Here is a 24,442-nt window from a genome sequence, read left to right on the forward strand (position 1 = left end):
TCTTCATAGGACCTACAACTCAAACCAAATACAGGAAGTCACCACACTCTTTGGAAAACCTGCCCAAAATAAAAACTTCTATTGGGTTGTTGTTTTTAATGTTTGCGTGTTTCTCATTTGTTTTTTTAAAACATTACATTGTTTTGTTTTGCTTTTCAATCTTCCTTTGGACATTTTTTCCTTATTGTGCGTACCATCATTCTTTATATTATTTATTTATTTGAAAAGTTATGTTTAAGGCTTCACTTTGATTGTCACAGATGTAGAAATATATATTTATATGATGCCGAATGAAGACCGACGCTTGATGCTGTACCTGGATGTTTCATGGGGCTGTGAGGGCCGTGTGAAATATCCCAAAGATATTTCGAGCAGGGGGAGTAAGAAAAGTGCTTTGTCACGCAAAGCCAGCCATGACTGTAATTTATATTTATATAGCTTATATACTGCTGATCACATTGCTCCTTCATGTGCCATTTTCTGTTCATACCAAAGTTTGTGTTATGTTACATGTTTTCATTCACATTATTTAATTTCATCATGTTGTGGTTGTAATGTGGAATAAAAGGTTTGCTTTGATGCGACTCTGAATTGAAGTCTCTGTTGTGATTGTTTTCTCAATTCATTGGCTGCTTTTTTTGTTTATAAAAAGCTACGTTGCCTGTTTCATTCAAAACCCAATGATGCTCAATTTATAGCAGCAAATCCTCCCATTTGAGAAGAGAATACTTCTTACTGTGTGTTTCTGCTGTGCTATCAGAGCACACAGATGTGCATGTACAGTAGACCTCTTTGTCACGCTGCTGGCGTTTGGCTCCGTTTGGGTGAGACACTGCAACATGTAACAACATGTAACATGTGAAACATAAGCTACAAACACAGCTAGCAGACTCAAGTCATATTTAATCAGATGGTAGACTCAGTAATATCCTTTCAGCCTTTGTAATGCACAAACAGACATAACATCAAACCAGAAACCTGTAGTATCAGACAATACAACACTTCATGGGCTATATTTGAATGAAATGTAATCGTGTGGTTTACTTGGCTGTTTCTATAGAAATCCTGTAAATCAACACCCCAGGAGGGAAAAAAAGGCCGCTCAGCAGTCTGTGCCGTCGTCTCCTCCCATTCCAGTCCAGTGCTCTCTCTCTCTCTCTCTCTCTCTCTCTCTCTCTCTCTCTCTCTCTCTCTCTATCTCTCTCTCTCTCTCTCTCCTCCTGTGTTGGAAAGGGGGGGACGTGAAACCAGTCGGAGCAGTCCAGAGCAGCCATGGCAGCCGGTCAGACTCGGCCGACGCTCAAGGAAGCGGACGAACTCCATTTATCAGATCCGGGGTTGTATCAGGACCACGGCGGTCCCATCCCGAAGAGGCACGCCCGGGTTACCGTGAAGTACAACCGGAAGGAGCTGCAGAGGCGGCTGGACTTGGAGAAGTGGATCGACGAGAGCCTGGTCCGGCTGTACTCGGGTCAGGTGGGTGGATGAGCAGCGAGCACGCCAGATAGGGAACTGCTCTGCTTTTTTAGAATATTACCCACTGTGTTATATAATAAGACAAATGATTCTCAAACATATGTTCTGTATGTGTAACTCCCTACAGTAAAACATGGCAACAACCTTTAAATATAAAGTAATTCTACTTGAACAAGAGTGTGACATGAAGGCACATTGGGATGACACCGGAGACTCAGCTGCAGGCCTCCATGTGGGTGATCTACGAGGTGGACCTGTGGACAGGAGAGGTGGGGCAGCCTGGTTCTCCTTACAAGGTCATAAGCATCCTGTAGATGTGAGGTCCACATCTGTCCCCTTCCCGGAGATCTATATCTGGCCTTACATGGGCAGTGTGGAACGGAGAGAAGGATGAACGATTTGGAAAAAGGGAAAGGTTACAGAGGAAGGAAGGCGTTGTATAAAAAGGCCCCGAGGAGGAGGTAAACACTGCACATCTGGCTGCTGAGGCACCCGGCGGGAGCAATTCGTGGTCTCTAATGAGGGGGACGTGGAGAGGGGACATGCATTTTTTGGACATTAAATGCAGGGTTCGTGTTGTGAGAGCCAAATATGTTGATTGTGAGAAAAATAGAATTCAGGAGATCATCTCAATGATAAGGCAGCTCTGTGAAGCACAAAGGACCAAACAGGGCCCAGCTTTCAAAGAGAGCCGATGGAGTATTCACATAAAGCGCCTATTAAAACCGTTGATTACGTGTAAAATAAAGGAGCAAATGGTTCTGAATATGATTTAAAGGGGAAATATCATGCTCATTTTCAGGTCCAGCCTTGTGTTTCGGGCTTCTACTAGCGCACCTTTCTATGGTGCACCTTTGCAAAGGCAGTTGTCAAGCTGCCGTGGGTGGAGATACTCTGACTGGGGTCGGTATATTCTAATGAGCCTGCATGTGACATAGGAAGAGGAGCCTAATCTGATTGGGTCGTTGACTCACATGTTTTCTGATTCAAGCGGCCCAATAAGCAGCCGAGTCAGCTTATTTCACAGTTTGTGGGGTTGATGGGCACGACTGAATGTATTTGCACAAGCACTGAAGAAGTTACTTTTTCATGATGTGTCTCCTTTTTAAACATTTGAAATCGGTTTTGTTGTTCATATGCCCAATTATGATAGCATAACGAACAGACAATTGTCATTTTGTACAGATGAAGGCTGTAGAGCTGGAGTCAGTGCAGTGATGTGGACGGTTGCATGGGACGGTCTCTTTTTGCCCTGCTCAGCTGGTACAATGGCCGTTTGTTCAAACAGAGCGAGCCACTGTTCCAGTATCACACGAACATTGTTGCTGTTCAGCTCCCCAGAGCCTAAACATGCAAATGATGGATATGCAACAAGTTCAGGCTGTGGATGTTATCCTCGATTCAAGTTTCAAACAATCCCAGATGTGTTTTGATGCATTACAGGACAACACGTATGACACACAGAACATCTAGAATTTTCCATTTTAAGTAGACACTTAAGTAGAGTACTAGAAGTGTGACGTACTGTAAGTCTCGATGAAGCATTGGAATAAATGGTACCATATGGGGCAACTCTATCGGTTATATTTGAAGACATGAGGGAAGAGCAAGGTCCAATCAGTTGAACCAGATGATAGATGTGTGTGACATTGTGTATGCCGTATGGTGACTCATGAAGATTTTGTGTGTCCATGTGTTTGCATCAGGAAGGTGATATGCCAGACGAGGTGAACATAGATGACTTGATTGACCTGCCAAATGACGAGGAGCGAGTCAAAAAGTTACAGGTAACGTAACCTGCGTGTGTATAATACTGCATAACCTTCTACAGCATTGCTAATGCTTTCATTCAACTTCACGATCAGGTTTCTGCACCGAGATCAACGGATTCTGTTCAGAAAGTCACTCAAATAGACATGTTTTGAAAGGGTTAATATCATGATGCAGTTTTATGGGAAACACTGTAGTATTTATGGTGGAATATTGAAAATGAATATGTGATTATGTGGCTGCTTTGCTACAACATAATCCCTCTTTTTGTTGACAGGAGCTTCTCCGAAGGTGCAGTAGCAACACAGAGGTACGTTTTCGCTCGGTAATGACATTTATTAAATTACATATTTAGTCATGATGCATTACATAATGCAATACAGTGCACCTGCATACACACACACTGTGTCACACACACTTAAAGAAACTGCAGCTTCCGACACCTCGACCCACAGTCACTCCGCATCCCTCAACAATGGCTTTCTGTGCCCTCTCAGCCTTTCACTCTCTGTGTTAAGCCTGAAACAATTGAATCTTTCTGGACTCAAGCGTTGGCCTCGCCGCGGCCTGGTGGTCAGAGATGCAAACTCAGTGCAAAAGAGCAGGGAGAGTCAGTGTAGCGGCTGCTTTTCTTACTACGACTTATTGTATTGGACTCTGATGTGGAGCATCGTCATAACAGTTCATATTCGAGTGTCTTAAACCAGCACTTAGTGTCCATATATATATTGAAACAAGGTTTTGTTTGCTCTGATCATTCCTCCTGTTTAAACTGAACAGTAAAGCTCCAGCGTGTGGCATCGGGGGCTGGCTGTCTCTAACTTCCATTGCTTGTGTGATGAGATTTTGACACAGCATCTCTCTACTTCCTTTTTCTTTTTTTTGTTGTAAAGTAGCCTCAAAATGACCAGCCAAGACTAGAATCAACTTTATTACTGCTGATTAATGTCCAGAGAAAGAAAACCGAAATGAATCCGTAATCAAAGTAATGTTTACAGTCAGTATTATTTAAAGACCGGGGCTGCTTGTTTTGACCACCTCTACTCATGCTGTTGCCATAACACACCATATCTGGATACATCAGGCTATAAACTCACCATCATACAAAGTAAGCAGTAGAAGAGGTGAGCTCAAAGAAGTGTAGTTGTTCTGCATGTGCATTGACATCACAGTCTAGTGACTTATTTTCAGTGTTAAAAAGTAACTCCCGAGCAACACATTTACACCACAACTCAGAACAGTAGACAGAGCTGGACCTGCGTTGTCAGTGGCCTTCGGGTCACCCTCCCAAGACTCTGCTGCTCTCGCAGGCCCTTTTCCATCTATGGACATATGACACACTCAAAACACTGAGCAAAAAATGGTGTAAATGAAAAAACGCTACATTTATTTCCCACTATTTTTGGTGCTTCACTTGTAATTGCTGGGTTAACTCTGGTAAAGGCTGTATTGTTTGTCATTTAACGTTGGTCTTGGAACGAAATGCTGGACTGCTTATCCAGCTAATTGGCTTTTACTGTAATAGTGGTTTCATTAATGGTGCCTGACTACTGTGGTTGAGATGTTTTTATATGAAGTACCTCTCTGTTGCGCCCCAACTGGGATTTCCGCCCTAAAACTGACCACACACTTCCTCTGCAACAGCTTTACAAAAGCTCTTCATTTCTTTCTAAAAAGGCCTAAATTCTGCAGGCATTGCCCATAATACGTGGAAAATATCACAGTTTAACATCTTTTGAAGCATGCTCCCATCTTACACACACCTCCTATTGACAGTCAGTGTTTGACAATGTTTATGAATGAATATGCCAGTTGTATATTTCAGAGTGCTACGTCCATATAGACTGTGTTCGTTGAAATCAAGGATGTTTTAAGTGAAACAAGTGCTGGAGAGATGAATGAAGTTACAGTAATTCAAAAGTTCAAGGAAAACGTTTTGTGATATCCTTTATTTTTTACGAATGCCAATACATCCCTTGAAAAGACCAAAAGCAACAATGTGTTCGACCGGCTCTCAGTGCTCTTCAACTTCCTGTCTGTAGCTCTCAGTGCTCTTCAACTTCCTGTCTGTAGCTCTCAGTGCTCTTCAACCTCCTGTCTGTAGCTCTGAGCCTCAAGCCCAACAGCTACATTTGTCTGTGTGCTCTCATGAAGTTTTTACCAAATGTTGTACAAACATGAGAAAATAATTGATTTGCTGTGTACGTGCCAATTGTCAACTTCAACATTGATATTAGATGAGCTATTGTGGGAATTGGGACTCGCACTGAAAATAAACCCGGATGACAAAAAAATACTTACTTCCATTGTCGAATAACGGATTGTGCTCACACTGACAAATGTAATAGACCTACTGAACCACTCACTAGCTCCATGTGACCCCTGCTCCTCCTCAGACCTTCATCAGAGAGCTGGTGGCGAAGCTGGAGGGAGTTCACAAGCAGGAAGAGCTGCAGAGCGAGGGCATCGAGCATCCGGTCAGCAGCCACAGCCACTACCGCCACGAGCCCTACCACTTTAACAAACCACAGCACTCCCACCACACCGGAGGCCAGAACCAGACCCTCTGATGACCCCCCTCCTCAACCAAGACACAGTGCACACGCTGCCATGACACCACAACAAAAAACACCAGTCTTGTTGGACCGTGGAAGGTAAAGAAGGAAAAAGTGATGATGAGGCTCCAGGAAGTCACTGCTCCTGACCAACGAAACACAACATTTGTTTTTATATTTCCCATAATGTCAAACCATTCCTTTAACACGTAAATACTAGAGTGCTGCAGGAATGAGTCCTAAACCTCCTGAAGAGGTTCGCGTAGAATCTAATAGCGTCAGTGATATCAGAACTGGAGGGGATCTCCCTTGAAAAAGGAGCAAAGAACAACACTGAAGGCTTTTCTCGACAGAGAAGAGATTGATGCTGTTCTCCCGAGTTGCTTCATTTGATTGACAGATGGTACCATCCAGGTATTTTGGTGCCTACCCTTTTCCAGATGGTCACCAATAAAAGCTGTTTTGTATTCGATCAGAGCAAGTGACGTGGTCTAAAACAAACTCTTCGATCCAGGAGATCGCTCTCACATTGAATTTACCATCGATACGTAGCGTTGTGCTTGTAACGCAACATAACGTAAGAAATTCTAGTTGTTCTTTTACACTAATTTCGTTGTAACGGTTGTTACGTTGCGTTATTTGAACACAAACCATGATCTTTTTCTAAACCGGACAAATCGCTCCACAATGTTAACCATGTGTAAGTGTGCGTTTCTGCACGCGTGACATGAGGTTGATATGAAACCTCATATTACTAGGGCGACGTCAACTTCCTGGTTGGCCTACAAAAATACATCATCTCTGCAGCACTCTATTGCCCAAGGATAAGGATAAGACATGGAATATAAATGAACTCTATAGATAGTCTAAGAGCAAGAGCTTTACTCTCCAGATGCCATTCATCACAAATACTCAGTAGTCATACAGGAACAAATGCGTCATAGAAATATTCATTTTTCCACTCACAGTATTCCAAAAGACATTTTATTCTCAGCACCAAAACGTGTAATTCTCACTTTTACTCGACTGGAGCAATTAATTATCTTACTCTTTATTAATGCACACATATGACTTATTTAACATCTGTTCGATTATGACGGGAAGGAATGATATTTATTATCATGATTACAGGACAGACCCAACATGCCAGTATGATGCGACATGGTTTGCATTGCACACACACTGTAGCTTTGCCATATTTCACTATCATTCATCTCTTCTGTTTTTGAGATGTGTCGTTACATTTACTACATTTTCATTCTGTAAAGAGACACTGGTCCTTTGCAGGAATTGCTAATAAAACAATTTCTCTCACTGTGGGTGCCTGTTTAATGTACGATGTTGTGCTTTGGCATGGAATGTATGGATCAGCTGAACAGCTTGAAAAGGTAGTACCAGTTTCATAAGTGCTGTAAGGTTCATGTCATACAATATCATAGCAAAGATCCTGTCTTTGTAGCTTCCAATGTTGAGTTTGCTGACACCGTAGAGGTCATAATCTGAGACATTGGTTATTGGACTGTGTCTTAGTGAAAGGTGTTTCATTGTTTTGTAATGCAGAGTGGGTCATGAGGTATTAGCACATCTCTTTCTGGTCAGGATGATCTCATGAAGCATTTGTAGCTATGACTACGATAAATAATGCATCACAAATCAAGGATATGCTACAAAATGATTTTGTCTGTCATCCACCTAATCTTGGACATGACTTGCATACTTCAGTAACGGCACTTCTGTCGTTATTTCAACCCAAACTACAATATTTTCCTAAACCTAACCAAGTAGTTTTGTTGCCTAAACCTAACTAAGTTGTTTCCTGTGAAGACGGAAGTTATTTTTTAAAAGACAAAACCTGTGCAGGAGAGACGCAAGAGCACAAATCAATACATGCAGACAAAAGGCATACATTTAGTACAGAATAATACAAAGCAAGATCCCAAGTAGGTGATTACATGTAACATCTGGCCCGACACTTTTAAATACAAGTAAAAGAAAATCTTAGCAAAAACAAGTCACTTTTATCAAGTGTAATTCTTCTGCTGACCACAGTAACTCTTCAGTGTTGATAAAATATGGACTTCAATCACGTCTCCCCCACGATGCACTCCCTCAATGACTCCTAAGATGATCCATCATGGCTGCCTCACATCAGTCATCACAGCTTAATGCTTCACTTCACGATTTCCCCAGATCCCCCTGCTAGCTGACTGGCTAAAACACACGCCACGTAATCCAACATCCTTGGTTGTATTACGGCACCTTTTTGCATGTCTGTATTAATACCAGTAAAATACTCCACGTGCCAGGAACAAGCTTGAGTCTAGCATGTCGCCTATAGCGGGCCTTTACAGACCCCAGCTCTGCACTTCACTTTGGCTGCTGAAGGCTTGATAAAGCGTTAGAGCCTGGACTCTGCTTCTCTTCCCTGGAGTCAACATGAGTGGAAAGCCAACTGGAATCCAACCAGAGTGAGTGTGACCGTGAGTAAGCCGTGACCCAGTGAGTAAGACTTTATTTGCCCACTGTGAGACTTCATCCTAACTTGTTACACGAACAAAGTTACCGCCAGGAAAATCACCCCGCTAATCTAATCCGTGCTATACTATATAACCGCAGAGGTTATGTCAAAGTAAGTGACGAATACGCCTGTTTAGAAATGAGTTTTATCAATGTTTCTGACGGCGAGTAGCCACGATTTGGGCATTGGGTTTGGGCGTGTTGTTCAGGGACAGATTCAGTGATTTAAGGGGATCAGACAAACACCATTGTGCTTTACTTTTCACACTTTCTCTGAGAAAGTTGGCATTGGCAGTGGTAGAAGAAGTACTCAAAACATTTCTACAGAAAGACTAATAACTATAAATAGTAAAACTATTGATACCGCAAAATAAAAGTCCTGCCTTCAAATGTTCAAGTGAAAGGGAGACATTATCAGCACAATGTAAATTTACTTGAAGTCTGCTCAAGCTGGAGTTTTCAACAGAATATGATGCTAGTATAACGTATATTAATGCATTATATTTGAATTGTTATATTTTGTGAAACAAATCAGAATTTGCAAACTTAACCACTAACATTTCAAGGACACGGGAAGTACGGTTGAGCGCTTTGGGGCCTTTCGAGGTACAATGAGTCGGAGTATAGTCACATGATTCAGGTTGGCTGTTTGGCACTGCACTAGCCAAGTAAAATGCAACCTCTTGCACACGACGCCCCCAAATTTGGGGACTCTCGGGCTTAGGGGGGGTTGCAAATATCATCCAAAAAAGGCCCATATTGATTGGGAATATTGTACATGTGTACATTTTATATACCGGATTAAACAGCAACATATGGGCAACACTATCATATAAGTCACTTTTTACACACTCCAAACACAACTATACACGACTAATATAAGCAACTAGAACATGTGGCATAAAATCATGAATTGCTGGGCAATAATCTGCGTTATATTTACTGCGTTTCGATATTTGAACACCATGCTAACAGCTACACAGCTAATCAATGCATCGCCTAGCATTAGCATTCGACGCAGAACGCATAAATGCCTTCGGTTTTTCTCTCCGTGAAACCACTACAAAGCTGTGAGCAACAACGGCAACACAACAGTTCCCTTCACCGAAAAAAATCGTTGGTTTTTGCTTACCTTTTATGAAGAAATCACAAAAATAATGGCGAAAATGATCCGGTTCAAAGCTAGAAACATTGTTGGCAACTGCATCCTGTCTGTTTCTGATCTGTTTCCTGTAGAAGGGGGGTCAATCTAACTTGCTGGACCCGTGGGTGTGTGGTCAGACTTTTGGGGAATGGAATTTTACGCTCGGGGATGCGCGGCACTCTTTGCATCTTTACTCGCTGGAAATTCTGTCAATCAACACCCGACTCTGACGCGACGAAGGCGGGCTCATTGACTGAAATCGACCGATGATAGGCTGAGCTAGAGCCCCATACACACACAGCAACTGGAATTCATCCTATGGATGAGAGCCAGAAACAGGCTCTGAGAGGACCCTTGCTCTCAAAATGATGCCAAACGGCTGTATTTGGAAGTATTGAATGATATGAGTGATAACAAAAGTGAAATATATAGTTATATAGTATATAAAAGTACAATGTAAGAGCTGCAACAGCTGGTTCCAAAATGACGACCTTGCGTGACCTCTCTGTACTAAAAGCCTCTTATTCTTCACTTTATCCCACTTTAACCTTTATTCAACAACTACTGATCGGTTGTGCAATGATTTGGGAGAGTTTTTAGGCTCTCAGCTGCATTATTTCAAATACATAATATCAATAAATGTGCTTTTTTTTCAGGTGAACCTGAATATTTTCAATTTGAGCTGTGTAATATCTTCATGTACTATATTAACCAGGAACATATACACAATATTTACCCATTTGAACAATCTCACAAGCGTTATCTGATTATCAGAAATTATTAAAATAGACCTTGTAGTGACAGAATTTAAGTCTCTTTAGTATGGGTATGCAGAGGCCTAAAATTAGGGCTCGAACTTAAGAGGTTTTAAGAAGCATGAAGATTGTGCTTGATTTGCTCAGTTAGCATTCTCTGCAGTTGTAAATTTCTCCCCACATGTTTTTTAAAATTCAATTTTCAGCTAATTATTTATTGTTATTATTATTATTATCATTATTTTGTCTTTGTCAAGAATATATGTGATTGTGCTGACAACATCCAAAGTCTTTGTTCGATTTGAATGTTGATTTGTTCTGTTTTGTAATTTAAAAATAAAAAAGAAAGTGGGTAAAAAAGAAGCGTGACGAACTGGCAGCTAAAGGTCATGTTGGACTACAGGTTTGGCTGCTGAGGACTTCACAGAAGTCAAACCTTTGAATGAGACACAACACATGAGGAGACAGATTGGTTAGATAGTCGGGTTGCTCACTGGAGTGGGATGCCGCCTGTTCTCCTACACCAGACTGTACACTAGGTGGCAGTGGGGAGCCACGGTGAGGAGCATACAGGTCTGTTTGGACCCCCCATCGTTTTTGCTTTGCTTGGTTATTTTGTTTTTAATCGCACAGCTCTGGGCCATTTGCACACACATCTCATATATCCTTCAACTGTTAATGTTCTGACGCTCTGCAGTAAAGCAGCAGCAGCACCAGTGTTGGCCGTCTCTTTCACTTGTATCAGTCCACTCAAAGTCTTCCGCTGAGGAAGATGACACTGCCGATGAGGTATGAATGGAAGTTTGGACTCAAGGCCACTGAATCTCATTACCGACAGAAATTAGTCACGATGAACACACACACACACACGCACACACATGCAACACACAGACAGGGTGTGTGTGTAGCTGATAAACACATAAAACAACTGCAGGGGAATGTGCTGTCCTATCCTCTACTGTATGCAGTTAGTGTAATTAGAAGGGTCCCCAGGGTACAGAGGGGGCGGAGGGTCAGTGGCATTGGGAAGAGAGGGGGGGGGGGGAGAAAGGACGGGACGGGCCTTTCCTCAGGAAAACATATCACCTCCACCACAATAGAGTCCATCAGGAAACCACAGGCAGCCACATTGCTCTCTTGAGTCACAGAGTACTCGTCGGACACGCTCTCACACTCATCGGTCGCACACACGCATGCAACACACTCCACAGACCTGGCAGCCCGCACAGCCCAGCACACTCCAGGATGACACTGTGCTGAAAACACTGCAAGTTCAATCTCACTGGGTAAGTGTCGATGTTCAAATGATTGTGTTTCTCTGTGGTGTTTGGACATTTTCTTTAACACACACAGATGGGGTCCCTGGACATTATGTTGTGTTCCCTTTAAATAGGTTGGAAACAGTGGATAGAATTAGGGAAACGTGTTGTCTGAGGGAGATTCTGGTTTAATTAGCTTTGATGATGTTTTGAACTTAATGAGCGCTGAATTGTTTCAACGGTTCTATAAAGACGGAGAGCCCTTGAGGATGTCTCCTCTTATCATGTCACCTTTTGTTGATCATAAACACCTTTACAGTGTTTCCCTGATGTCTGTTAAACAGTATGAAGAGGAGTTATCGAGTGGTTTCAGCACCACACACAATGGTGGAAGGCTGTGTTCAATCATAGAAATAAATATTAGAAAAGTTACACACGCATGCCACAGAGGCCAACTGCATAAAAGCTGAGAAAACCATGGAAAGCAGATCAGTATATGTGCTTCCTTTTCTCTTTTGGAAAGTTTGCCCTTATCCATACTACAACATAAATTGGGTATGAACAAAGATGTTTGTAAGCAGAAAGTATCACCAAGCCAGAAATCTGTGGACATGAATTCTATTTGTAATGGATGTATTTCTATGACTAAATGATGTTAATTGTCCCCTTGATTTGAGTATATAGAGGTCAGCTTGTTAGCACAAAGTCATTATTTTGAATTCAATCTCCCACTAAAAGCAGACGGTTGTCTGCTCAGTGGGCAGCAGCAGAGGACTGTGTTTAGACAAAGAACCCTCCAGGTCTGTGCATTCAGAACTACATTGCTGCTGAGGACAAAGAAGATGGATGTGGATTTTCCAAATTTAATATCAGGAAGGTGGCCATTAATTCAGAATGTTAGACGTGCTTCACCCGAGAGTGATTTAAATCCAAATATGTACATTTACGTCCCCGCTCCCTGATTCTTTTAAGTTTTATGTTCACATATTGGATAAGGTTATTTATTGAGGTGATATTATTGAATTTATGTGAAAATGTTTAAAAGGGAAACTACAGTAGAAATCCTCTTTGGATAGGTTTAAGAGTTTAAAATGCTGTAATTCTATTGGGTGATGAATAAGATCACAAATGTCAAACACACCAATGTTAAATGAAAGGTTCATATTATATATATATATATATATATATATATATATATATATATATATATATATATATATATATATATATATATATATATATATATATATATATATACATATATGTAAAAAAAAAAAATGTTTAAGTTACATCTGAAGCAGTTTGAGTTATCCATCATCCAAAGTCTTTTGGTGTGCAAGAGTCCGGCTTTTTGTTTCCTCACAGATATTATTCATAGAAAAGAGAAAAGAAGACCATTTGATCTCTATTAATCAGACTTATATCAGCTTTAGATGGAATGCATTTTGCACACAATGATGATTCTTTACAAAAAACTGTTTTACATATGACATGTGTGTTGTTTTAGGATGGACTTTACCAAATGTGAAGTTATCCTTTAAGTTGTGTGGCAGACTCAACTATTGAACTTTAAACAAAGATGTCTCTTGGGATACACTATATCCATAAAAAGAAAGACAAAATGTCTCTGGCATTTCAATCTAAGTCGAGGCAACAAAAGTTATTTAAAAAAATCTTTAACATTTCACTCTAAATTGGGCCTTATTAAATTAAATACATATTCCCCGAATCAGCAGGTGAAAGAAAACCATTCTAATTTATTATTATTATATAAACTATTTCTTTCTGAATAATGTAATATTTCTATAAGGCGTAAGGTCAGCATGTGTAAACACAGTAATATTCTAAATACATATTTCCTATTTGCTAAGGGAAGTGCATTGCATAACCAGGCAGGTGAACGGATGTTTTTGCTCCAACAGAAAAATCATTCATCATTCATTTGATAATCAGTTGCTCGTATATTTGACCTTTTTGTAACTGAACATTAGGACAAATTCTGACATTGTCCTTGTTTCGCAGTTAGGTAGAATCTCAAGTGCAACCATGCCCATTCTGAAAAAGCTCCCGGGAAGGTCCAAGAGCTGCCAGGAGTTCCCCAGAGTGAACGGAGAACTGATCCTGCCCCGGCTGGACTTAAATGATCTGAATGACCTGAAGGACCTGAACAGGAACTTAAACCCCTTCGAGGACGTGAACCTGTACGACGATGAGAAGCACGGCGGCGACATGGGCCTCATCATGGGGGAGGTCAGAGGCAACCTCCAGCTCAGATCCTGCCGCGACGGAGAAGAGGAGGAGAACGAGGTGAACGCAGAGAGGCATGGGGCCGGGAACCCCAAAGGGAAGCCCCTCAGGGGGACCCTGGAGCGCATCTGTGGAGTGTCGCCCCTCAAAACCCTTGGAAAGCTGGGGAAGGGGCTGCGCATATCAGGACGCAGCGTATGGGGGAACAACTCTCCCCACTACACCCCCGGAAACTCAAACAGTCTCCCACCAGAGAGGGAGAAAAGGAAAGGACTACGCAGGAGCTCCGAAGGAATTATGACCCTGCTCCGGTGAGGAGGGGTTGGGGAGGAGGAAGAGTTAGAAGCTGAGAAGATTCTAGCTGTGGTGTCATTGAATTGTGGATTTATGGTATAAAATAGTAAAAAGTGTTTTAGCTGCTGTGGATGACATGTCTAGTGGAGTGCACACAAGAAAAGTAAAATGATGCCTTTCATTAAGATATACTTTACTATATTACTATATTATACATATATATATACTATACTGAATAAACCCAAAGAACCACCAGATTAAAAAGGAAAACAAAAAGATGGAGCTGTAGAAAACCCTTTGTTAAGGGCTAAGAATCGATCCATTATTTCATGAAGTAGAATGAGATCATGCAAAAGACTTACAAAAGCAAATTTTCAGAAATCTATTTAAGGCAAAAAGGCCAAACAATCAAGTAATGCAACTATTACAGAAAAACTGTAAAGTAATAATCCAATTTATTTGTATATCCCAATATCCCAAATTGGCCTCAGAGGGCTTTACAATCGGTACAACATACTACATACTCTGTCCCTCTGTGGAAAACTCCCCAAAATAATGATAATAAGAGAGCCCTTTTGAGCAGCAGTGCATCAGCAGAGCTCTAACAGTGGGATGAATTAGCCTCCGAGTCCCAGAGGAGAAGTTAGCGTTGCTGCTGGTCAGTGATAGAATAGCATATCGTGTGCTTATTTCCTGAGGCGTTATGTAATATGCAACTTGTTGATCTACGGAACCTCTTTTGTGTTTCAGCGACTTGTTGATTACTTGCTGCACTTACTCAATGTGATTATTTTTAACCGAGGCAGTCATGCTCACAGTTTTGTGTTGAGTATGTGGCATTCCAAACATAGCTGCTACTGGGCCAGACTGTCGAGTACATTACAAACCTCAAGTCTCTTTACTGTCCATACGTTCCTGTATATGCAAAAATCACGCGGCCTGATAGTGTGCCTTATTTTCTCGACGGGAAATCATTAATTTTCTCCGTTGCTGCTGTGGAAACTGTGCAGGATTACAGGTCGATGCAAGGAGCAGCGCAGAGAAAGCCTGCCCAGCGGGACCCTGAGCACAGACGGCGAGGCGGAGGCCTCCAGACGGCCCTCCTTCCTCAGGATGGTCAGTCTGGGCAAGCTGAAGAGGGAGTCCATGTCAGACAAGGCGTCCCAAGAGGCCGAGGAGGAAACAGAGGAGGAGGAGCCGGCGGTCAAAACCAGAGAGCCCCTCTCAGGTAACAATCAAGGTGGCATCAGGTGTAAAAGGTCCAGGTCAAAAGTTTTAAAACCATGACCCAGAAGAATCTGTCTTTTGCAAGGAGTTCCCCTTCGAACTTTGCTCTTCCTGGTTAAGCTTCGGCAGTACTGCCTCCAAATCCTAGACAACTCTCTGATGAGGCTGAGAGGTCCCCAGATCCCCGAGACACTGGGTTCAATCACCACCAGAGTGTGAAATCAGGAAATGACCGCACTTCCTGCCACCCCAGATTCCTCTAGATAGAGGTTCGATCAGGCTACTTTTCACAGGCTCCACAGGGAGCCTCGCTAGGAGTAGAAGAGAATGAGCAGCAAATAAGCCAGTCAAGCACACGCACAGCTACTCAATAACCATAAAACAGATCTCTCAGTTTGCTGCTCAACCCTCCGTTTTGTTGCAAATAATCACAGCTGCCTTTTTTTCTCTTCTTCTCCCACCAGTGCTGGAGATCCTACAGTTGGTCAACAACAGGGACCTTCTCCTGGCTGACACACACATTCAGGAGCTGGAACGAGAGTGCGAGCTGCTGTCTCTCCTTCCGACCGCGGCTGCTTCAACCCTCACTCCTACACTTAGTCCCAGCACCCCTCCCAGTATGACCCCCTTATCATCCTCACTTTTCGATGACTCCCTCAGCTCCAACGCATCATTGGACTCAGGCCGGCGGAAGGCCAAGGACGTGGAGCTCCTGTACGAGGCCCTGCAGAGGGAGATGTGGGACGTAGTGCGGGAGTCTCTCCGCCAGCCCAGTGCTGGGCCCAACCTCGGGCTGGTGGTGCTGGTGATCCAGCAGGAGGAGCATGCCGATGCGACCTGGGCCCTGAGAGAGGAGACCAAGCCAGAGCAAAAGGCCCCCCAGATCCAGCCCGGCCAGCGTCCCCGACAACTCAAGATGAAGTGGAGGCAGGCCGTGATGGAGGCGGCGGACTGGAGCCTGCCGCACCAGGCGGACACCCAGGCGGGCCAGCTGGCCTCGTACCTGGAGCGCCTGAGGAGTCGGATGGTGGACGACCTGGATGCAGCGAGGAGGAATGCCGTGTCCATTTACCCGGAGGAGTTTGCTGCCTTCCAGGTGTACGTGGATAGTTACCATCGAGCCGTGGCCAAACGTCTCCGGACCATCACCATGGGGCCTCTGCAGATCACAGATGTCTACTCTTTACTGGACTGGTTCTACAACATCTACAATAGGTAGGGTGCCTTATCAGACAGTGAACCTCTCATGCAATAAGGTAAGGATGATACTACAAACCTGGAAACTGGACTTAATTAGTAACGAGTTCTCACTTTTGACCAGGGATGTCCTAGGAACCATTGGCACAAACGCACCCATCAACTATGCTCCACTGGAGCCCATCCTGCCCCAAGACACAGTGGAGCGTCTGGAACAAGACTGCATCAGTATCGTCAGGGTGAGAAATGCTCTTCTCACAAAGTTGTTCTATATGGTAGACAGGTTTTAAATTCACACTGTGATTTTTCAGGAGAAGGTGACCATAGAGCTGATTCAGGTTCTGGATGAAGAGGAGAGGCGATGGGCCCAGACCCTGCACATAGAGGAGTATCAGTCCCACCTAGCACGCTCAGTCATCCAGGTAAGTTGTCATTTTCACTGTGAAATGTCCCTTTAGCCTAAAATGCAGCTGTCTTATCGCTCGTGCCTTTCTCAATTCCAGAGGTTGAAGGTGGACTTGGACAGATCTACATCTGTCAACCAGTTTCTAGGGGCAAGAGTGGCTCGTTGTAGTCTCGTTGGACTAGCTGACTTTCTCTACAAGTAAGTATATGCAATCAGTGAGGCATAAATCAGTGAGCAACTGTTTGCTGAACTGATTTAAGGATATCTTGAATACAGAGCAGGGGGGGGGGGGGATTGGTGTTTTTATAGGATTGGACATGATTGCTCAATTCTAGACTGTATTTGCATTCAGTAGGTTTTCATAAAAGCTCTGTGTCCAGTTTCCAGAGGAAGGCGGAGATGTTTCATGAGACCCAGGCAGAATTTGGAGACAGAGGGGACGGATATGTCTCCAGGACCATAGCTTTGGTGAACTGTTGCCCTCCTCTGAGGTAGATTCATTATTCAACTGAAACAAATTTCCATTTCCTGCAGCAATTTGTCCAGCTTCCTTTCCTCCTGTGTTTCCTTAAGATCCCTAGTGGAGCGCTGCAGGCAGTGTGACCCACAGGGCAGCGAGGAGACGGCGCAGAGAGCCAACTCCTCCCTGGACAGGATCATCAACCAGTCAGTAAGGGTGCTGACCGACAGGCTGTTTGAGCACATCAGGGTGTGTAAGCCTCATCGCAGTCCTTAAAGCGGAACTATGCCCATTTTAGTAAATTCTGTCATGTTGGTCCTACGGTAAAAGAAAACTCCCAAATCCAAAAGCACAAGCTTATTACAACCCTGCTACAGCCTCAAATGGTGGATTTCTATTTTTGTCAGAGCATTTGATTTGTTGATTGCTGTCAGGATGTGAAGAGAACAACAACAAATACAACAGAAAATGTTTTTGAAGCAGCTAGCCATCAGCAGAGTACTTGAGTAAATGTCTTCTGTTAATCAGAGCTTGGTCTGTTGTCGTTCCAGCCTTTCTTTGACAAACTGATGAAGAGAAAATGGCTGAACAACACCGAGGCCTTTGAGGCCATTGAAGCCAGCATTAAACAACACTTCAAGAAGTTCCGAAGGATGGACTCTCCGCCTTATCAGGTAACACTTGTTCAATGGATCAGCGGTGATGTTTAACACTTAACAGCATTTGCTTGAGGGTCATATGTAACCAGTCAGTGATTGGTTGTTTTAACTGACTGACTGACAGACCCTGGTGGGAGAGGTGCACCGGCGGGTCCTGGTGGAGTATGTCCGAGCCATCATGCGGGGAAGGGTCATCTGTACATCTTCCAAGATGAGAAAGAGAATGGCGTTCCGCCTCCAAGATGAGGCCAAACAGCTGAAAGGACTCTTTAAGGATCTGGTAAGTCATGTCATTAAAGCCTGGATACCCAATGAGCAATGAACTACTCTGCAGTACAGTCAAGACCTCTAGAAGGAGAATTAAAACCCAATGCATTCAAAACAGAGCTAATGATTGCTTTTCAGGAAGCCCTGAGTATCGTAAACAATTCCAACTTGCTGATTCTTAAAAACACTGAGCGGAGCTGGCGCAGGGAACACAGAGTCTGACCCTTGAGCTTCCTAGGTCAGAAATAACTCAGACAGTGTTGATACAGCAGCGAGCTGTGAAAAATGGCTGCCGTCAGTGAGATGGAGATAGATGGACCGGGCTTACGTTAGCACTTGTCAGAGGGGGGAAGTTAGTGTGAAAGAACTGGGCCTGACAGCGTGGCGTTTGCCCCCTTTCTGTGCACGAGTTCAAACAAGTGTCCGTCACCTCAGCTGACAACAGGAAGCTGCTGTGTTCAGGAGGAACTTCCTGTTCCTGTCAGCTAGCTGGCTTTGATGTGGCTCTAGGATGGCCTTGATGGCCTCTTTCGCCATGGAGTTACCGTGGAAAACGGAGAGGGGGGGGTTGAGTTTTGAATGGCTGTCTAAAAACGACTTCGTTATTTTTAGCGGATGCCAAGCCAGAGAATTCTGCTTTCTTTTTTCTGAATGTTTGAAGAAAAAACACGACCTACAAAAACAGAGGTGGAGCTTTGTTATTCGCTCAGTAAATCAGCTAAATGTTTGGCCTCTGGCCTTTAAAGGCATTAATCTGCGTTTCCTCTGAAGGCTTCTTAAAAGCACACAATTGATCGGGTGAAGAGGTCATTTGGACCTGCCATCACGAATGCGGTTGAAAAAAGTTCCAAACAAAGTCAAATTTAATGTTGAATTCTACATTTTTATAGTAATGAATACTTGTTGTGGTCCACGAATGAAAAATTGTCGTTGCGTTCTTTGTCTCCCCTCTCTGCTTCAGGATTCAAGTTCGTCCTGGTTAGACAGCATCATCTGCCACCTAGCTGACATCATTCTCCTGGAGGACACTCCATCCATCCAGATGGAGGTGGCCGTCCTGGTGAAAGAGTTTCCAGATATACGGTGAGCAGTTTAGCAAATTAACAGTGCTGGGACATTTCTGTTGCAACCAGGAAACAGATCCTCTCTCTACTGTACCCCTGAAGGCCCTATATTCTTTTATGCTTATTGCTACACATTTGCGGTGCTGTTTTTGGCACTCTGCCAAAGCATGGAAAAAGTAAGACGATGTATGTTTTTTTTCTTTTTTCACAATGGATCAAAACAAAGAAAAGGAGTGCGGAAAAAGGTTTTTGGAGAGGCTAGCAGGTCTGTTTTGAGAATGGATGAGGCCTCGAGGGGATGGAGAGGGGGGGGGAACCAAAGAGGGCTGTTTGTGCAAAAACTCAGGTGACAGTTGGCAACTTACGACCGCGCGTGACGCACAACTCTCAGCAGAGCAGACAGGAAGCTGACGCCGAGTACTTCCTGTTCCTGCCACCCTGCAGGAGACAGACTGGTGCCACACTTGGAATGGAGAAAAGAAAGAGGGAGAGGTGTGGAAGAGGAGGGCAAAACATAGTAGTTCAGACCTGGAGACATGCTAACTCACCGCTTGAGTCACCCCTTTTGTTTACCGCATGGCATCCCCTGCTGGTATTTTAGGGGATCAAAGGCTGCCACCCTTTCTTGAGTTTTATTGGGTGCTTCGTTAAACTGAAGCAGAGTCTGTTCGTGCACACTTTGCTGTGCCTCTACATGGGCATACAAGTCAGCGCTTCAAACACAGACCCTATTTTTTCAAACGTGTACTTTAAATGCCAACTGCGAACTCGATTGCTTTGTAGATCAGGCACAAGCCATTGAGAAGCACAGCTTTTGGGTCCCAGTATCTTGACACTTCATATGACACTTGCTTTCGTTTCAGCGAACTTCATCACTTCAACACAAATTCATCAAAAGCAAGTGGAGATTTGATGGTTTGTTGTCGAACCCAGTGAGACTACAAAATGTCATCACTAGAGCACTAGTCCTCTAGTTTAGTGATGGCGACCTGAAGTCATGTGACCCTGGTGTAGTTTGTTTATAGCCGAACGTTAGCATTTTTACTTCTGGTGATTTCATTCACTCTTCAAAAATCATAAAAAGTGTTTATCGTTAGTCAGCCGCATCGCGGGGCAGTAGTAATTATGACAGGCGCAAAGGAGGAGGTGAGTTGACATAGCAGAAAGAGCGGCAAAGTCCGCGTTGGGAGGAGGTCGGGATAGCTGGATGTGTGAAACCAATAGTTCCGTTGACCTATTTGAAGTTATACGTAACGTATTCAACTTAGGTCATGCATGTAACATAGCTAATTTACGCTCGTAACCCAGGCTACATAACAAACATTCTTATTTAAACCAACCATGATCCTTTGCTGAACCGAACCAAGTAGTTTTGTTTCAATTCACAACGTTAACCACATGCTTGAATCTGCGGCAGTTTTGCAACGCGCACAGCTGGCACTCTCCAGCGGTCATGCATTTCGTTTTGGGATTCATTTGCAAACAACCTGTTCTGTCGTTTAGGTATCTGGATGTGTTGGATTTTTCACAACCTGGGTAAACAAGGATTGCAACGTAGCGAGTACTATACGTAGTTAAATGCAATGTGGCATGATGCTAAAGTTGTTTTTAGAAAACTGCAAGAAAAGAGACACAAGCTAAGAGAAAGAATTATAAATATATATTTAAAATATGTACAAACAGAAGTTGTTCTTATTATTGGCTTACATCCAATAAATAAAGCATAAGTAATGATTTATCAACATAAAGACCCTTATGAAATGTGCCCCTGTAGAAAGTGGAACCAAATGTTCTGTTCCTTCCCAAGAACAGAACATTTGGTTCCACTTTCTACAAAGGCTCTGACTCAGACAGATGCGACAGCCTTTGACGACACCAAGCAGACCCAATTTCCACGAACACCCGTCTCACCCCCTTTCCTCCCTGTATCCTTCCTCCCAACAGGAAGAAGCACGTCTCCACCCTGCTGAATATAAGAGGGATGATGCGGCAGGCCGAGCGCCAGGAGATCCTCAACATCGTCAAAGACTTTGAGTGCCGCAGTGGCCTGGTGTGCCGGGACCGTGCCCTCTTCTCCGACATTCCCATCCCCTCGGAGGTGCACTGCATCAGCCTGGGCCTCCTCCGCCTCGCCATGACCGTCTCCAACTGGTTCTCAGAGCACCGTCCCAGGCGGAGCCGCGGGACGAGGGGCAGAGGCGCGACGCCTAAACCTGCCGAGGGCCAGAACACGGAAGACGTGAATAAACACCACAGAGAGGACTAGTGGCTGGCGTTCGTGTTAACAGAGCGTTCACAGGCACACACTGTGAAGATAGCGATGAGATGTACATGCACCTTGACCAGAAACTGATTGCACCAAATATTATTGCCAGAAACTTGAGCTCAGGTACTGCTCGTACAATGATTTCTTATGCTGATCTACAGAAGCAAACAAGTGGTATCAAATATCCTGAAAATGTAACTTCTTCAGTCTTTTTTAGCTTTTTAAAAAAGCCCCACATCATTGCAAAAAACAACTGCTATCAGATGCAATATGATTTAGGCTGTTGTTTGACATGTATTTACCCAACCATATATACCCACTCTGGTATATTTGACCACATGTATGCAAGGATATAGTGTATGGACATGGAAATGTGTTGAACTCTCACTGTGAATGAAATGGATCTGTTGCTGGAAACATAATAAAAACCCATTGACTGGGTAGACTAAACAGACCCATCTGCTCCGTCATTGTGTCCTGCATATCGGTTTGTCAACTGTTGTACAATTAATTGTCTGCCTACTTCTAACTTTAGGTGCCTCTGAACGTGGGAGCGTCAGACACTAAGTCTACAGTCATGCTAAACAAAAGCACTTCAACAAACAGACGATGGTGTGACGCAGACCCACATGTACACTTCATGCCTTCATTGTTTATGTCGAGGATTTGGCCGCTTTGTTCTGAGATCTTGAAATATGTGGCTCTGCCACGGCTGCTATGTGACGCTCTAACCGCCGCACAGCCATCATGGGGGTCACGCACCCCGAGGCCAACAACGGGATGTTTTTAGATAAACAAAGATTTCCTGTTGTCCACCGAGGTGCCAACGGATGCTTTTATTGGAACCAAGTTGACGTTATGCGCTAGGAGGGAACTTCCTCTCTGCTGTTCAGTGTGCAGTGCAAAAGCAGCCACGGAGCCTTTTCATGTCCGAAGCCGCTCGTCGGCTTCTCAAAACAAAAGTCGGCCGTCCTCAGCAGGGGTCATTCTGCACGGTGACCTCTCTGGTTTTGCTGCTATTTTCAAGGTGTTGGATTGTACGGCTGGTGGTCGAACAGACTGGCATATCATGGTAAGACCTGGTCATGTGTTTGGGCATCTCATCGTCACCGCTCAGCAGTGAGGTCAGTGTGGTTTAGTCACAGGTCATCCAGGGGACATGATGGTCCTCAGTTGATCTTGTTGATCCAATGGGTCTATATACTATGTTGCACCAACAGCTGGTACATCTGTTTAAGTTTGGAAATAATTTAGGAACAAATGTATCTTTTTTTAGTTTTTTAGAAATCTAAATCCCAGCACAATCAGATCATTAAGAGAAATGTGTTAAATCCTGTCTTTTTTCTTCGATCCATTTAAGTGTACCACCTAGTGATGAAACCAGAAAATATCACTGAAATGTTATTATATAAATAATTTAAAAAACTAAATTATTATTGTTATTATTGTCCTGAAGAGGTTTTCTTATTTAAAAAGTTAATTTACCCAAATCTTACATCTCCTCCTTGTCCCTCATGGAAATATCCAGAATCTATAAGTTTGCAAATATTGTTGATGTCAAGTTTCCACATCACATTTGTGTAAATTGAATACTGGACCATGATTTACTCCCAAGCAAGCTGTGACGTCATAAATCCTACGTTACTTATTCTGCACAGTGAAGCTCGAACATCAGCGAAGTAACTAACAGCGGAACACAGTTTTGAGTGGAGGAGTCTTTAGATTTGAGTTTGTCTGTTGAGAGTTACCTCTGGAATGCATGCTTTAGGGTTCGGCTTTCCATCCATTAATATAGTAAGTATCATGTGATTCATGTTGGAGGTGAAATGCAGTTTAAAGGGCAGTTCATTAGTTGCATAATTTGTTTGAAGTTACACATTAGCTTGGAAGTATAGTGCATTATAATCATATTAAGATGCATGATCAAGATTAAAAAAAGTAAACCTGGACAACAGTACGAAGTTGAAAACCTGACAAGATGTTTATTAAATGTACTTTACTTATGTTCGTCTTTGTGATTACATTGCAATCATATTTTTAAGAAAATCATACCTGTGCTTTTAAGTTCATCTTCTTTGAATGCATCATACTAGACGGTGCAATTAAAACGGCATTTGCTCAGACCTGAGTTATTCTTACTTGTGTTCTTGCTTCGTGACTTTAAGAACAATGCTTCTCACTTCTTTGTTGCGTTCACACGTTAAATGTCTCTGACTGTCCATCTTGCAATGTGTCCAGTCCTGCAGCCACTTCCTCCTATTGACATGTGTTTGATTTACAGCTAAATATAACCAGCATGCAAACTTGTTAATGTGACACAAGGGAAAAACTCATATATGTATGTTATAAGTTTCAAACATCCTCAACTGTTTCTTGAAGCTGTTTACCTGCTACTGAAAATAGATCTCAGAAAGCTCTGACCCTGGAATCTACTGCGCGCATGTTTTTATTTTGAATAAGTTCCCCGAATTTGTGGGACGGAACAGGAAGAACATTAGGTTAAGTTGGCATGGACTGAATGTTAAGTTTGGCAGCGTGGCTTCTGAGTAATATCTGAGAGCATTATCAGACATCCTTATAGTAGACTGAAGGCGGATGTTGAATCGTTGTTTTTCAGGTATCCCAGACGGGGATTACCATCTCGGACTGAGGAGGGCTGGTAGGACCGAGGGCCAAACTCTTGGAGGTTTCCCTCAATCAGGCCGCTGGAGGTGGAGCGGCCCTCACTATCACAATGCAATCCCTGGGAAGGACTCCCCTGCTTCCTCTCATTAACGCAGCTCTGCAATGGAAAACCCATCTGGCTGTATTCTGGCTGTTTGTTTTCGGAAGCAAGCCGTGCCCTGTCTTTGTTCACACTGTCATGCACTTTCGGTGGT

General features: G+C 43.3%; 2 protein-coding genes across 2 annotated transcripts; both read left to right on the forward strand.

Annotated features, from left to right (window-relative positions):
• Positions 1-1,242: 1,242 nt before the first annotated feature.
• Positions 1,243-7,106, forward strand: ppp1r14aa (protein phosphatase 1, regulatory (inhibitor) subunit 14Aa). The gene is made up of 4 exons (XM_079283124.1): positions 1,243-1,476; positions 3,183-3,263; positions 3,524-3,556; positions 5,643-7,106. Exons 1-4 carry the CDS (start codon positions 1,273-1,275, stop codon positions 5,814-5,816), a joined length of 492 nt encoding a protein of 163 aa, XP_079139250.1. The 5' UTR covers positions 1,243-1,272; the 3' UTR covers positions 5,817-7,106.
• Positions 7,107-11,403: 4,297 nt separating this feature from the next.
• Positions 11,404-21,959, forward strand: exoc3l2a (exocyst complex component 3-like 2a). Its single transcript, XM_079284025.1, has 13 exons — positions 11,404-11,503; positions 13,499-14,034; positions 15,028-15,245; positions 15,709-16,459; positions 16,566-16,680; positions 16,753-16,863; positions 16,945-17,045; positions 17,228-17,338; positions 17,421-17,556; positions 17,859-17,981; positions 18,091-18,246; positions 19,195-19,316; positions 21,242-21,959. Exons 1-13 carry the CDS (start codon positions 11,411-11,413, stop codon positions 21,561-21,563), a joined length of 2,895 nt encoding a protein of 964 aa, XP_079140151.1. The 5' UTR covers positions 11,404-11,410; the 3' UTR covers positions 21,564-21,959.
• The last annotated feature ends 2,483 nt before the right edge of the window (positions 21,960-24,442 follow it).

Source organism: Melanostigma gelatinosum (genome assembly GCF_949748355.1).
Source record: "Melanostigma gelatinosum genome assembly, chromosome: 14".
Taxonomy (NCBI): Eukaryota; Metazoa; Chordata; class Actinopteri; order Perciformes; family Zoarcidae; genus Melanostigma; species Melanostigma gelatinosum.

What these genes read in the sequence shown, in the direction of transcription:
- ppp1r14aa (XM_079283124.1), top strand. Translation starts at nt 1,273, where the DNA reads ATGGCAGCCGGTCAGACTCGGCCGACGCTCAAGGAAGCGGACGAACTC. An exon ending in AGCGAGTCAAAAAGTTACAG is followed by an intron (nt 3,264 to 3,523) that starts GTAACGTAACCT and finishes TTTTGTTGACAG; the next exon opens with GAGCTTCTCCGAAGGTGCAG. An exon ending in GGTGCAGTAGCAACACAGAG is followed by an intron (nt 3,557 to 5,642) that starts GTACGTTTTCGC and finishes GCTCCTCCTCAG; the next exon opens with ACCTTCATCAGAGAGCTGGT.
- exoc3l2a (XM_079284025.1), top strand. Translation starts at nt 11,411, where the DNA reads ATGCAACACACTCCACAGACCTGGCAGCCCGCACAGCCCAGCACACTC. An exon ending in TGGACTCTCCGCCTTATCAG is followed by an intron (nt 17,982 to 18,090) that starts GTAACACTTGTT and finishes ACTGACTGACAG; the next exon opens with ACCCTGGTGGGAGAGGTGCA. An exon ending in AAGGACTCTTTAAGGATCTG is followed by an intron (nt 18,247 to 19,194) that starts GTAAGTCATGTC and finishes TCTCTGCTTCAG; the next exon opens with GATTCAAGTTCGTCCTGGTT.